The sequence below is a fragment of the Zootermopsis nevadensis genome, unplaced genomic scaffold (genome assembly GCF_977971745.1).
Source record: "Zootermopsis nevadensis isolate Lab colony 2312 unplaced genomic scaffold, Znev_1.0 Znev_ptg000002l, whole genome shotgun sequence".
In the NCBI taxonomy this organism is placed as follows: domain Eukaryota; kingdom Metazoa; phylum Arthropoda; class Insecta; order Blattodea; family Termopsidae; genus Zootermopsis; species Zootermopsis nevadensis.
The window spans coordinates 17,981,297-17,994,415 of record NW_028259134.1 but is presented as its reverse complement, the minus strand read 5'-3'; the positions used below and the strand labels follow the sequence as shown (position 1 = coordinate 17,994,415).

The 13,119-nt window shown below is 37.8% G+C and overlaps 2 protein-coding genes across 8 annotated transcripts in view; one reads left to right on the top strand and one right to left on the bottom strand.

The window, feature by feature from the left end:
• The window catches only part of LOC110831544 (activator of 90 kDa heat shock protein ATPase homolog 1), a 71,878-nt gene that overhangs the window by 7,910 nt on the left and 50,849 nt on the right, over positions 1 to 13,119 (bottom strand). The window contains exons 1-5 of one of the 7 annotated variants that reach the window (XM_022067669.2): positions 4,439 to 4,633; positions 3,974 to 4,119; positions 2,743 to 2,858; positions 1,208 to 1,287; positions 330 to 526 (exon numbers count right to left, since the gene is read on the bottom strand). In XM_022067669.2, the coding sequence (XP_021923361.1) occupies positions 330 to 526; positions 1,208 to 1,287; positions 2,743 to 2,822 (357 nt within the window). In that variant the 5' untranslated portion in view covers positions 2,823 to 2,858; positions 3,974 to 4,119; positions 4,439 to 4,633. Of the gene's footprint in view, positions 1 to 329; positions 527 to 1,207; positions 1,288 to 2,742; positions 2,859 to 3,973; positions 4,120 to 4,438; positions 4,647 to 13,119 lie in introns of those variants that run through there. The other 6 variants (XM_022067671.2, XM_022067673.2, XM_022067674.2 and 3 more) reach the window with 6 other exon arrangements.
• Positions 10,213 to 13,119, top strand: part of mAChR-A (muscarinic Acetylcholine Receptor, A-type) — a 64,418-nt gene continuing 61,511 nt past the window's right edge. The window contains exons 1-2 of the mRNA XM_087352205.1: positions 10,213 to 10,363; positions 11,101 to 11,360. The gene's annotated coding sequence lies outside the window, so the exon portion shown is untranslated. The remainder of the gene's footprint in view (positions 10,364 to 11,100; positions 11,361 to 13,119) is intronic.

Below are 13,119 nucleotides of genomic sequence, written 5' to 3'. Positions count from 1 at the left end.
TTAGACCTTAAAAAACATCCTGCAAGATACCAACTAGATGAAGTAACATTCCATTGGAAAACTTGATAATTGTTAAGGGAGATAAAATTAAGTAAACAAAATACAATGGCCACTTGTTTTGACATCTGTAATGTTCAGAGGAGTGACTCAAGATGATTTGAGTACAATTTATTTTATGAAACAACCACTTAAAATACAAGTCCTTTATTAGATTCAAAGTAATACTTGTTGCACAGTATGGGAATTTATTCAAATAGTGAGATATTTACCAACATAAACTAACATCTATGACAGCAATCAGTATGTACAAATAAATTTCTGAGACTTACTTCAATTTCTGAGATACTATTTTCCTCACTAAGGTTGGGGATATTTATCGAGCCTTCAACTTCATTTTCCCCACCTTTTAATGTGCCTGTCCACTCAAGCACAACATCCCACTCATAGAAAAATATCAATTTTCCTTTACGGTTGTTTGCTATTGCTTCTCCATCACATTTCTTCACCTCTGTAATCTTACACTTTGCTGAAAACAAACAGAAGTAAAGGTCCATTACACAGAAACTCAACATAGAACATGGCACTGTCTTATAAACTTTAAACAGCTGTTTTAAAATCTCTACCTGGTGTGCTACTCTATCCAGTAAATGACATACAAATAACACTTTCAATTTTAATTATACACTGCTATAACACAAACATGCAAAATATGAAGCACTTCACTTAATTGTTCACAATTGTAATCTTATTATTCACAACAAAAATGTTTATTATTATGAATATGTACTATGGAAACTCAACTTCTATTTGTTTATCTTAAAACTTGGTTAAATTGTCAAAACAGAGGTACAATTTTACACTGTTGTGATCATACACCTAAGAATTTTGATTTACATCTTCTGGACATAACTTACTCCATTCTCTTCTAATGACATATTTCTCACAAAACATGTCACTGGATTAGGGTTGTTATACAGTTCTAATCCCATGCAAAAATCTTTTAAAGTTATGTAAATACAAGGAATCATAATAATGCAAAGATGAAATTATGTTTCGCACATGGAAATTAACTAGTATCTAAACTTTTATTATTCATCAAAATGTTCAACAATTCTGCACCTAATAATGAACACAAAAATCATCAAAAATGTAAACATAAAACCCTCAATATGGATGTACACTGATAAAATACAAATTACAATCTTACCAATATCATTTTCAATTCGTAAATTCACCAGAAGTTCCTTCAGCTTCTCCACAGACCAGCTACAAGCATTTTTTTCAGTCCTAAAATAAATACGAAAACAGGTCACGTTATTTAATGACTCTTACTCCATGTACCAAAACTGTTTCACATAGCATAATATGAGATGAAAAGATCATGAATACTGAGATAATTGTGATTTAAAGGAACAAAGTGAGAGGAAAACTATAGTCTGGGTCCCTGCTCGTTAGCCCTGAGGGATGAGGTACAGGAAGACAGGAGGAAGAATAAGGAAACTGACACAGACAATCAGGATGCCACTGTTTATCCAGTGTACACAATATCAACCCTGAAAATATGCCTCTGCGGTGAGAAGACGGTGACTAACAGCCTGTGATGTACGATGCAGACAAGATTTTCCCTCAGTGAATTATATTCCCGTTTGGTAATACTGGCATTCACTAATTGAAATCAGCATGCAGACTTCGCAAGTGGAGCAAAGACAAACTCAGTCAATACATTCATTTTGAAGAGCTGATACATTTCCTGCTCTTTGCCACTGCATTCCTTCCAGCGCTACAGAGCTCGGTCCCAGACAACAGGATACATACTGCTTACCCTGAATTCCAGTCTACAGCATTATTGCTCAGCAACCTAATTTTCTTCTAACATTGTCTCCACTTTATAATGGATCAATTAATAAAAAGCCTCTAATCTATTATTCTTCCCCCCACAATCTTCAACTTTTTTGCTCACTCTTCTTCTTCTTCATGTCTTCTAGTACTTGGCTGCACCAACTTGTTCACAGTCATCCCTTCGGTCTTTTTCCCTTAAATTTAAATTCTGATGCACTTCTTAGTATTCTCATTCTCAACATTTCCTTTAATGTCCATGCATGTTTCAAATGAAATACTTTTTTTCCAGATAAACCTACTCAGTAATCATTTCCAAAGGACTGAATACAAGATAATATTAATACAATGCACAAACTCCATCCATCACTAGGTCCTGATAATCTCAAATCCAGGACATTCATCACAGAAGTCCAGTACAGTGTCCAACTCCATAACCATCCCAAGACCACCAACATAAAAATTGGGCAAACTTGCTGTATACTGGGGCTCACTCCTCAGGCACTTTTCCAATGAATAAATGGGAAGGTGTCAATAATATAACAAAATAAAAAAACTATTAATTAAAATCACCAACACAAATAAAGGCAATGAGTTTTTGACAATTTTGCAGATCTACGGTCACATACCATCATCTTCAAATGAGCTTCTGTCAGTTGCTGTACACTCACTCAAGTAATTGGTAACTAATCAGTTACTTAAATTATATGGCAGATGCCTGCATACCAGTCCACAATGTTACCAAAATGCAAGAACATACTGCTAAAGCTTGCAATGTAAGCACTGGAAGTGAGCAAAGAATTACTAGCGAGGGCAATGAGACAATTTGTATCTCACACCAACTGCCTTCATTCCTGCAAGTCACTATGAAAGTTTATGACATAATTTACAATGAAATATCCTTACCAGTGCCAATTGTTAACATTTGTAGCATCAGGCCGCTCTTCTACAATCCAACGAGGATCGCCTTCTCCCCACTTTGCCATTTTTATACTAGTTGATATATATATACCCCAAATTATCTGGAGACAGAAAGAAAAAAAGAAAAACACTGAAGAGCTCTCCTGTAATGTGCAATAAACAACACATTCAAATCTCATCTTTTATGCTTGTCATGTTGTGATATCACATACGCCATTCTAATGCTCCACATTTTAGCAGAGTTATTATATTATATCACTATCACAAAGTTTAAATAAGAAACTATACAGTGCTAGGGTCTAACATAATGGAAAAAATCTATTTCTAAGGTCGTATTTGTTTCTGCACAGATATTGACAGAATTTGTTCTTAATGAATACATACTTTAGTGAGAAATTATATACATCTAGACACACTAAACCAATGCAAGAAAACATAAGTAAATGTCAACAGACAATATAAAAATGAACATAATATTTCATTGACATGTTAGGCAACTGAGGGAGCATATGTTGCATATAAATAAACTTCCAAAATAACTTTCTTGCAATGTTGATGTCACTATGTAAGTCAAGTAACAATTTTGAGTAAATGACAGATGAACAACGGAAAGCACTACAGTGAGGGAGGAGATGGTAGCTGAATCTGTATGTTAACTGTTCTAACAAACACATAAAATAAAAGATTCATACGAAGTCACACAACTGTAATCTTCAGCATATCTTTAAAATATGGGTGACTGATTACTTGCACCTCTTTTGCCCCAATTGTGTTATGACACAATTACACTAATTACCAACATATATTTTCTGTTATACTAGTGAAGTTAACATTCAAGATAAATATTTGGTCTTGTATTTGGGCACATTTTTCCAGCAACTACAAATTCTGTGAAATTTAATGAAACCACTAGCAAAACAATAAATTTTGCAAGAAGTTTGTCAGTATACATCATGTAGGAGTGTAGAGACTCAGCTTCATGGTCACCATATAGTAGCCATCCTCAGTAATATCATAACAAATTGACTTTGGCAGTCATAACAAAAAATAAAAAAGCATTGTGGCCACCACTGCTAAAATAACCCACAATGGCAGCCTGCCCAATGTGTGTAATATATATAAACTCCAAGTAATATCTAAAAACCACTTAATTATTCAGTAACTGTGCCCATTTCTATTCAAAGAACTTCCGAATATAATCTCAATTTCCACTAACAAATAGATCTGCAGCCACTTCTTTTTATGTATCATTTATATTCCAATAGCAACGCCAGTTTAGACTGTCCATTTGTGTTGTTACTCCATGTTGTCTTCTGGTGTACACCAGCATCTCGAAGGAACATGCTGTCTCCACCTTCAACGCTGAACAATAACACAGATAAAAGTCTAAACACATTGTTTTGTTGTGCATCTATGTATATACTAAATTAATCAAATTGCAAAGTTGCATGAAATACCAGATAAATCGATATTAAATACGTTCCCCCTATATGTAAAAACAAAAATAACCAATCACTTTTAAAGTCAAACGAACAGACTTTGAACTGTGGTTCTCAACGTACGCCTACAGCAGTGCATTATTAATCTAGGCAGAATTTACGCAGAACAAAATTATTACAAATTAGCAGACTAAAAAACGTGCTGATACCAAACGGTTAAATTGGACCCATTCAATTCACACCTGCTTTAGAGCCTGAAAATTGCCATGATACCTTCAACGAGACATCAATCTGCAGGCTACAAACTGCTTTCACGTCAACAAACAGAACTACCTTACGAGCTTCACAGAAGTAACGACTGAAATTAACTTCCTTCGAAACTTCTAGATTCTCATTGGAATGAAGTTAGGGACAATTCTAACATATTCTGGAAAACGGAAGTGACGATCTTCACAGCTAAACAAGCTTGCCAATCATATTCGGTGAGATTCAAATTATACAAAACAACATTGTTCATCGAAATGATTTCGATAATTTCTGCTGTTTTCACATTAATGGGTTTAAATATTTGTAATGAAATGTTTTGATGTCAAATTATTCATTAGTTTTAGCCTTTTGGTGGAACACGAAAGTAATTAAAATGGAATCCGGTGTATTAGTTCCAACACAGCATTAACAGATGGCAGACGTGGGACAAGACGTAACTGCCACCTAGCGCGCTCTCTCTCTCTCTCTCTCTCTCTCTCACACACACACACACACACACACACACACACACACACACACACACCGCATGTTCAAAAATAACGACGACACTAACACAGTATCCTAACCTAAAAACTACGCGAACGCCAAAATTCACTTTTATCCAAAGGAAACAAAGACTGTGACCACAAAGTCCATGCCGACCTTAACAGTGCCGACCCATACGCCGGTGACGATTCCAATGAAAAAATACTCCTTGAGAAACCAGTAGTCTCTCAGCTAATAAAGACGTTCCGCCCTTCGTGGTATCAAAAGGACACTAGGTCTTCAAAAAAGAGTTGCACGAAGCCAGTCCACATCCTCAAGCCCATTTTAATATCCTCCCAATCAGGCCTACTTCTAGGGACCTAAAATGGACTGTTCCCTTCAGGTTTTTTTACTACAATTTTGTACTCATTTCGTATTTCTGATATGTGTGTTACATGTAGCACCCATACCATCCTGGATTTGATCACCGTAAGGTTAGATAAAGAGTTTAATATGAAAGTCCGCATTGTGCAATTTCCTTCTCCGGTTTGTGTCCGTATTCTAGGACCAATTATCCCTGGAACCTGTTCTCAGACATTCTTAATCTGCGTTCTTCCTTTGAACTGGAGACTAATTTTCACCCCCATACAAGACAACAGATACAATTTTTAAATTTCACATTATGAAACGAATGGTAACCTAATCTCACGTACTGTAACCTAAATGGAACGAACCACACAAGACCTGAGACATCCTGAAGAAATCACATGTATCGTAATGTAAACAAACCCAACCCGACCGATTAAGTCTCATCCGGCACTGGTGTAGGTCGAGCACAGACATCCTTCACAAAGAACGGGCAATTCGAAGGTGATAAAATGATTTCCTTGGAAATCACGGAATTGGCCAATCTATTTGATGCCTGCCTAATTTAAGACTTCTGGTTAAAAGATCAACGTGGTAAACACACAGCTACTAGAATTATGTATAAGAATCATCTCAAGTTTCCAAACACATAATTTGAAAGAATAAATTAGAAACATGAAACAGCAGCTAAAGTTCTAAAAATGCATCAGTGATAATATTACATTTCCATTCCATATTTCTTCCTATATTATATATGTGTTGTTTGGTTTGTTGATTGGTGATCATATTTTAAAATCACTATTTCCACCAAATTAAATCATACTGTATTCTTTACTTAAGCAAAGATAAGTAGCAATTTTAATTTTAATAAGCTGCTTTGTTAGACTTTTCAACGTGATCTTTGAAGTACTGCATAAGATTTTACAGTCATTATTGACGGCAAATTTTCTAGCGTCAATATAATTGTCTGTTTAAGAATTCTAAATACAAAGGCAAGCCAATCTCATTCTCTATGACGTCAGCACAATAAGACGTATTTATCTCACGGCACACCAAATTAATGTACTGGGCACATTACAAAATTCTCGGTGAGCGTACGTACGTTCGTATAAACTGTAAACATAGTAGTTCCATTCACCTAATTTCGACATGTTTTAATTTATATAATTATTTTGTAATATGCATTAAAGTTTACAAAACAATTCCAAAATTAAAAACATTTTTAAAAGCAGTAATATATGAAAGCAGTGACAAACCAATAGGACAGTTAGATTAACCCTTCATAGCCGACGGCTGTCTGAATATTAATTAGGAATTCAGTCCGTACCGCAAAGAAAACAACGCGTTACCATTGCGAAGATCAGCTGGTTAATGCTATTTATGGATACAATCCGTGTTGACATTGGGAATGATAAAAAATCCACAAATACAAAAAGAAAATTCACTGATTGTTAACGAGGCTGATATGTATAGTTACCACTCGGCTTTGAAAGGTTAAAATGACTGCTCAGAAAAGGTTCAGTAATTCATAAAGATGCCTGTGAAGAGATAGGAAATACATATAATAAACTATAAATTCTGAAACGCGTAATTAAATAAAGGCAATTAGGCATTTACTAACATGGGCTCCAATATCAAGGTAGAGATTAACACTGTAAGAAAACGCATGACCTTGTGTGCGCGAAGCCGGCGACCATGTCCAAACTCACAGCGATTTACCTGTAGCAACAATTTGGCAAATAAATAGCAGCAGAATTTTTGTGCGTAATCATTTTACCCTGGAGCGCTAAACGACATCTGTACTTGAGACAGTTCAGTTACACTAAAGGTACAATTTGGCTGCACGCGACAGAGACAAGCGACCGAGGCAGGCGACAGAGACGGAAGACGGACACATCGCAGCTTGTCGCCACACACTTTTGAGGTGACGACCGAGACACGCGGCAAAGTGTTTGTTTTCTTTGTTTTGTTGAGACATACGTGCATATATTCTGTGAAAAATGAGTACACAAATGCTTCTAAAAAGGTTACTCGAAGAATAAGAAGAAGATGATGTGTTGCTGTGTTATTTGTTGCGAAAGAAACAAAGAAAACCTATGAGTTCAATATTCAAAACCAGACGTGAAGAAGGATCTTTCTGTCGGTGGTCAGTGGTCGGTTTTCTGCTACTAATTCTACCAATTGCTCATCTTGGTCACCGGTAAATTTAATTTCTGCCATTATTTTACTCAACAACACACGTGCTGCCTGAGCCCGTCGCGAGACACTACTGGTCCGAGAGCGGTCTCCTGTGCTTTGTCTCTGTCGCCTGTCTTTGTCTCGCGCTCGTAATTGTACTTCATACGATTGTACAGAGAGCAGACAGGAAGCGACCAGTCTCGGTCTCGCAATTCTGTCGCCTGCCTCGGTCGCTTGTCTCTGTCGCGTGCAGCCAAATTGTACCTTAAGAAGCAGATAACACGTGCGTAAAATTGAGAAATCCCTATGGAAAATTATAGTCAGTCAGTCAGTCTGTCTGTCTGTCTGTCTGTCTGCCCGCCCGCCCATCAGTTTATTGCCGTGTTTATGAATGTGAATTGGATTTCGTGTGGGAAGTGTACACTGTAAGACTGCTGTATATCTTACTTTACACACAGCAATGAAGGAAGTTCGTTTCATTTCATTATATAAAACTAAACAGAAAAAGACTCAACAAAACAGTTGTATATTTGTTTTAATCTTGTCAGTCTAATCACAATAAAATTCCTATTAAATATTAAAATATTACTATAATTAACATTTAAATATTTAAAATATATTAAATGATGTTCTCTATCGAAATGTTCGATTTACATTAGATCATCATCTATATTTTAAATATTTAAATGTTAATTATAGTAATATTTTAATATTTAATAGGAATTTTATTGTGATTAGACTGACAAGATTAAAACAAATATATATTTATCACAATATGACGCAACTTTATCATCTCACAAAAACAGTTGTAGATTTTAATAAAGGACTGAGAACTCAAAATAAAAGCAACGATGGAAGTGAGAGGAACCGATGGATTTGAAAATGTCGAAGGATATAAAGAATTGGAGACTTAACCTCACTTCCGACGGTCGGAAAGTAACACGAGATAGGCCAATAAAAAATAAGAGGGTTTTAAGAAGACAATTATATTCCCTTAAATCCTGGATACACCTGTAGACGTTCTTTGCACAAAATGCGGGTAATTAATGCTTGATGTGGAGAACAGGTTGACAGTTCTCATGATTTTCTTTGAAATTATTACATAGATTCTGATAAAGTGTGGCACAGGCCTACAGAACACTTAAATTGTAGGGAAATGAGAATATTCGGTCTTACAGAAACGAAGTAACAGGAGAATGGATTAATTATGTAAAGAGAATTTGGATACTGTAAACTCGGTAATGAACTTCTGAGTTCCATTAAACGTGCGGATATTCCTGAAAACCTGGGCGACTATCAAATTCTATAGAACACTACTCCATAACGCTAATTTTTTTCAACATTTAATGTCAATTGAAAGGATCAGCCAATAATGACTGTGAGCGTACTACAATTATAACAGATATATAGGTTAGTTTTGACAGTCCGTCTGCACAACGAAATGTTAACCTAAAGATCAACACGCAACAGGATACAACCCGTAAATTTAGGTTTATAGGTTCTTAAATATTTTAACGTTGCATTTAATTACATAACATGTAATAATAAACTATGTACTGTTTACATATTCATTAATGATAAATACACTTATATAAACACAATTTAATTAAAACAGAATCAATTCGATTACCTAGCAACTAAGCACAAAGTGAGATTTAAGGTCTTTGCGGCAGCGAGTATGAACTTGACAGCCTTCTGGGATTCTGCGCCGTATAGTCTCGTAGTTGATCGACGTTTCAGAGATACGTACTGCGTTCATAATCAGGACAATGGGTGGTGATGGTGAAGGTAGTACTCACTTCCAAAACGCCGGGTGTCATGATGCTCATATTGCGTTGCATGAAATTCGGTCATTGGGCCAAAAACTTATCATCGGTGACTGAAAGACGGACAGAAATACAGACACGTTGATACAATAAGCCTACCCTTCCTTACAAAGCAATTAAAGTAAAGTTTGTCCCACTATACGCCATGTAGGCGTTTGGGGTGAGTGGAGGTATAGCTCCTCTCTTCCTTGACCTCGGCACTAGATGGGGGTGAGTGGTCAGCATCACGCCCCGGCCGGCTTTACCCCTGGGAAAGGACCCCCCGGTACCCATTGTAGAGGAGGCTGGGTGGGCCCCAGAGCCGGTCTGGACGCAGAGGCTAGAGGAAAAATCCTCTGCCCCCGTCGGGGATCGAACCCCGGTCGTCCAGCCCGTAGCTAGTCACTATACTGACTGAGCTATCCCGGCTCATTACAAAACAATTAAAGTAATCTAAATATAGTAATATTTCTGGTTGGGATTTCAGGTTCTTATGCAAAAGGAGAAAAGAAGGTTGCCTTCTGGAACGTTTCACCGTGTAATATGGTACGTATTGGCAGACGTTTCAAGGGATCGCACTGTCTCCATCGCCACTCTGACGACAGAAGACGGCCATCTTCAACACGCTGGAATTTACGTAGGTTAGAGAGCGCGTTATGCGTCACGTACGGTGTGAAGCAAAGTGTGGGTTGAAGACCGCGTAACGCAATAACGGGAACTTTCTTCTTCTGCGTTCTGTGTTCAATATGGGAGGCATCATTTAGACGCGAAGACGCCCACAAACGGTAAACATTTTAGTACTGAGGTCTGCCAACGTATAGCGACCAGACAATCCAACGTGCATGCAGAGAGGAACTTCGTAAATACCACGAGAGTGTTGTTTGCTGCGATAATTTGACGTCCAACACTTCGGTTGCCAGGCTTACGAAGTTTATATAAACAAATGATGTTACGAATTGTCTGTGACCCATCAATTTGATTACCATGGCTCGCGAGGCAAGGCCTGCCCGTACACCTACGATTCAACTTGTATCCTGAGTGTATCCAGATCGAACCTGGACAATGAAACTAGGAACTTTACCCGAGGTAATCTCCGTTACTCAAAATTTATAAGGACGTAATTTAAAGAAAGGCAATGAAACTATTTCCATAATCAAAAGCTTCAGTATTTGTAGCTTTCGTTAAAAGGTAATGCAGAAAACAGAAAATAGCAGCATGGCAATTTCTCATTGAACTTTTGATTTAATGACGACAACTGATAGAAACACTGCATTTTGTGCAGTGGAAGATCATGAATGAAACAGTTGAATGTATGTATGTTCGGCAAGGAATGTTGAGTCTTTGTAAACAAAAGGAGAGGTTTTCTAGGTCATTCTTAATGTTTCCTTCACTCAGAATAATAAATGTATACGTCGACTTTCGAATTGTAGGGGCCTCAGAAGGTCAAAGTCAGGCCCTGCTGCCTGGGGTAGCGTTTAGCTACTTGCTTGTTGAAAGCAGTTGATCTCAGCAGCGTGTGGCCTCCTGGACACAGGACGAAACACCTAAAATCGTCGAGAGCCACTGGACGCCATTCGCAGAACAAATGACTGTAGTGGCAATAACGAAAAGTGGTCTATGCGGGCCACTTGCCTAAGCACCACTTGAATGTGGTGAGCATGTCCTTCATTTCTGTACCCAGTCATCATCTCTGACATCCCCTTCGACGTCGTATGACCCCGTAACCTGAGAACCCACCCCCTGTACAGCCAACTACTCTCTCTCACACCCCTCTGCCCATGGCTTTTATTGTATGATCCTCGCTGAAAATCAATGAGTTGCAGAAGTGCGCAGGCGCGGGCTTCAGGCACGCCCTAGTGGTGGCAGAAGCGGGAGAATCAGCAAGCGATGGTGGAGGCGGCTCAGTGAATGGTAGCGGAGTGCCTGGACGCGACAGAATGAGTGCCGTGAGAAAGTCGTAGCTGCCGAGACGACGCGGCTGGCGTGAGGTTTCTGATCGTAGGGTCACGCTAGAATGGTGGGGTCATGAGGAAGTACAGCCGCGGTGCGGCCGTCACCAGCGATCATCTGCCACGATCTTCAGGTAACACTAACCCAGTTAAAAGTCTTGCTCTGAATGTTGGTTTGTCCGTACAATAGCACTCGGTATCATCAATCCCAGGATGGACGGACGGACGAGCTGGCTGGATCGATCAGCAGCACTTGGGGGCAGCTGGGCCCGCTCGATACGTTCAGCATCCTCATGGACCACTCGTGTAGTGCACAAGTCACCTTCAGCCTGCACTGTGCGTGAGGCTAAGCATCGTTTATACTCAGAAAAGAGATTACTTCTCCGTCCGTGAACACACAGATCCAATAATCATAAACGTCTGATGTGATTTGAGAATAATATCGACTTTATGAGGATGCTACATTTAGTAGGGTGCGTTATTAATTTTTATCACAGAGTGCGTAGGGTTTCAATGAAGATAAATCAAATGAATATGTTGTTTAATGTAGACTATATGTGTAAAGTGAATTGTAAATGTCCAGGGATAAATACTCTGTGCTCTGTTTCAAGAAATTTTCCCAGCATTCGTGCGGAACAACTGAATACAATCACGACAAACGTTATGAAAAATACGTAGATATTAGCAGCATTTTCTGCTCTGTAGAATATATGGCGGCGATATACGTTTTCCAGGGTTATGAAGTCCAGAATATGATAAGGATGACCATTTACCATAAATTACAAACGTTCATAATCTAATTTTCCCGAATACCGTCTAAGTATAATGAAAAATACTACTAATAACAGGTACTAACCAGGTCTAAAATCGAACCTGGTACCTGCAGGATGAATCAAATAAAAGCTGGAATTTATTTTAATTTCCACTATGTCCAAAGGTACAAGGGATATCTGGGTCTTTTATGCAAATACTAAGATTAATGAAAGTAAGTTTACGGGATATATAATTACAATTTCTTACTGAATATTCCATTACAACATGAAATGCAGACAGATAATTTTATTTTTTCAACCATAAAAATAGCGGAGGCCTTATTACTAACCCAACAGCTGTTCATTGTGAAAAGTCGTATAATGAATACAGATGAATAAAGTTCTTGCAATAGATGTTGTAAAACAAACTTATATTTCATCCCAATTTAGTTGCGTACGTGCGTGATTAATTTCTTTAAAGAATAACTAATATCCCCTTAACAACCAGGGAGCCGTGTGAGGTAGAACTTAAGTTCTTGTAAGAGGGGTGTCAATTACGAAGCATAGGGGTTCAGGAGGCATATAAAAATGTAATTGGAATTATAGAAGATATCATGTGTAGTTATTTCAATACTGTTACCTAAAGAATGAATTAAAACACGTGATTTGTGAACTTAGAAAATAAAGTTGTCTAAGTGAGATAACTGACAATGCAGCATACCTCGTATGTTACCATTACATTTATTGATCAGTTTATAATAGAAAGTCCAGGTCTTCTGAATATATTCTGTTCTCTGAACAACGAGTCTCCAACAAACAAATGAATCAACAAAAAAGGAAGAAACCAGAGTTTAAAACGTATGTTCATGTATTTCAGCACGATGTATTTTTCTAAGATATATTGCCACACATCACTGTATGACGCTGGCTAGTGTCGATTCCACGTCAAAAGTTCGTTAGTCCGATTTTCGGGTAGCCTCAAAACGCGTACATACCAAATTTCATCCAAATCTGTCCAGCAGTTCTCGAGTTGGACTATGCGGACGGACAGACAAACGTGCTTTCAATTCGTGCACATCATGCAAGAAACGCATAAAAAGTACAAAAGCTAATTTTAATATGGACTAGTTTATTTGTAAAA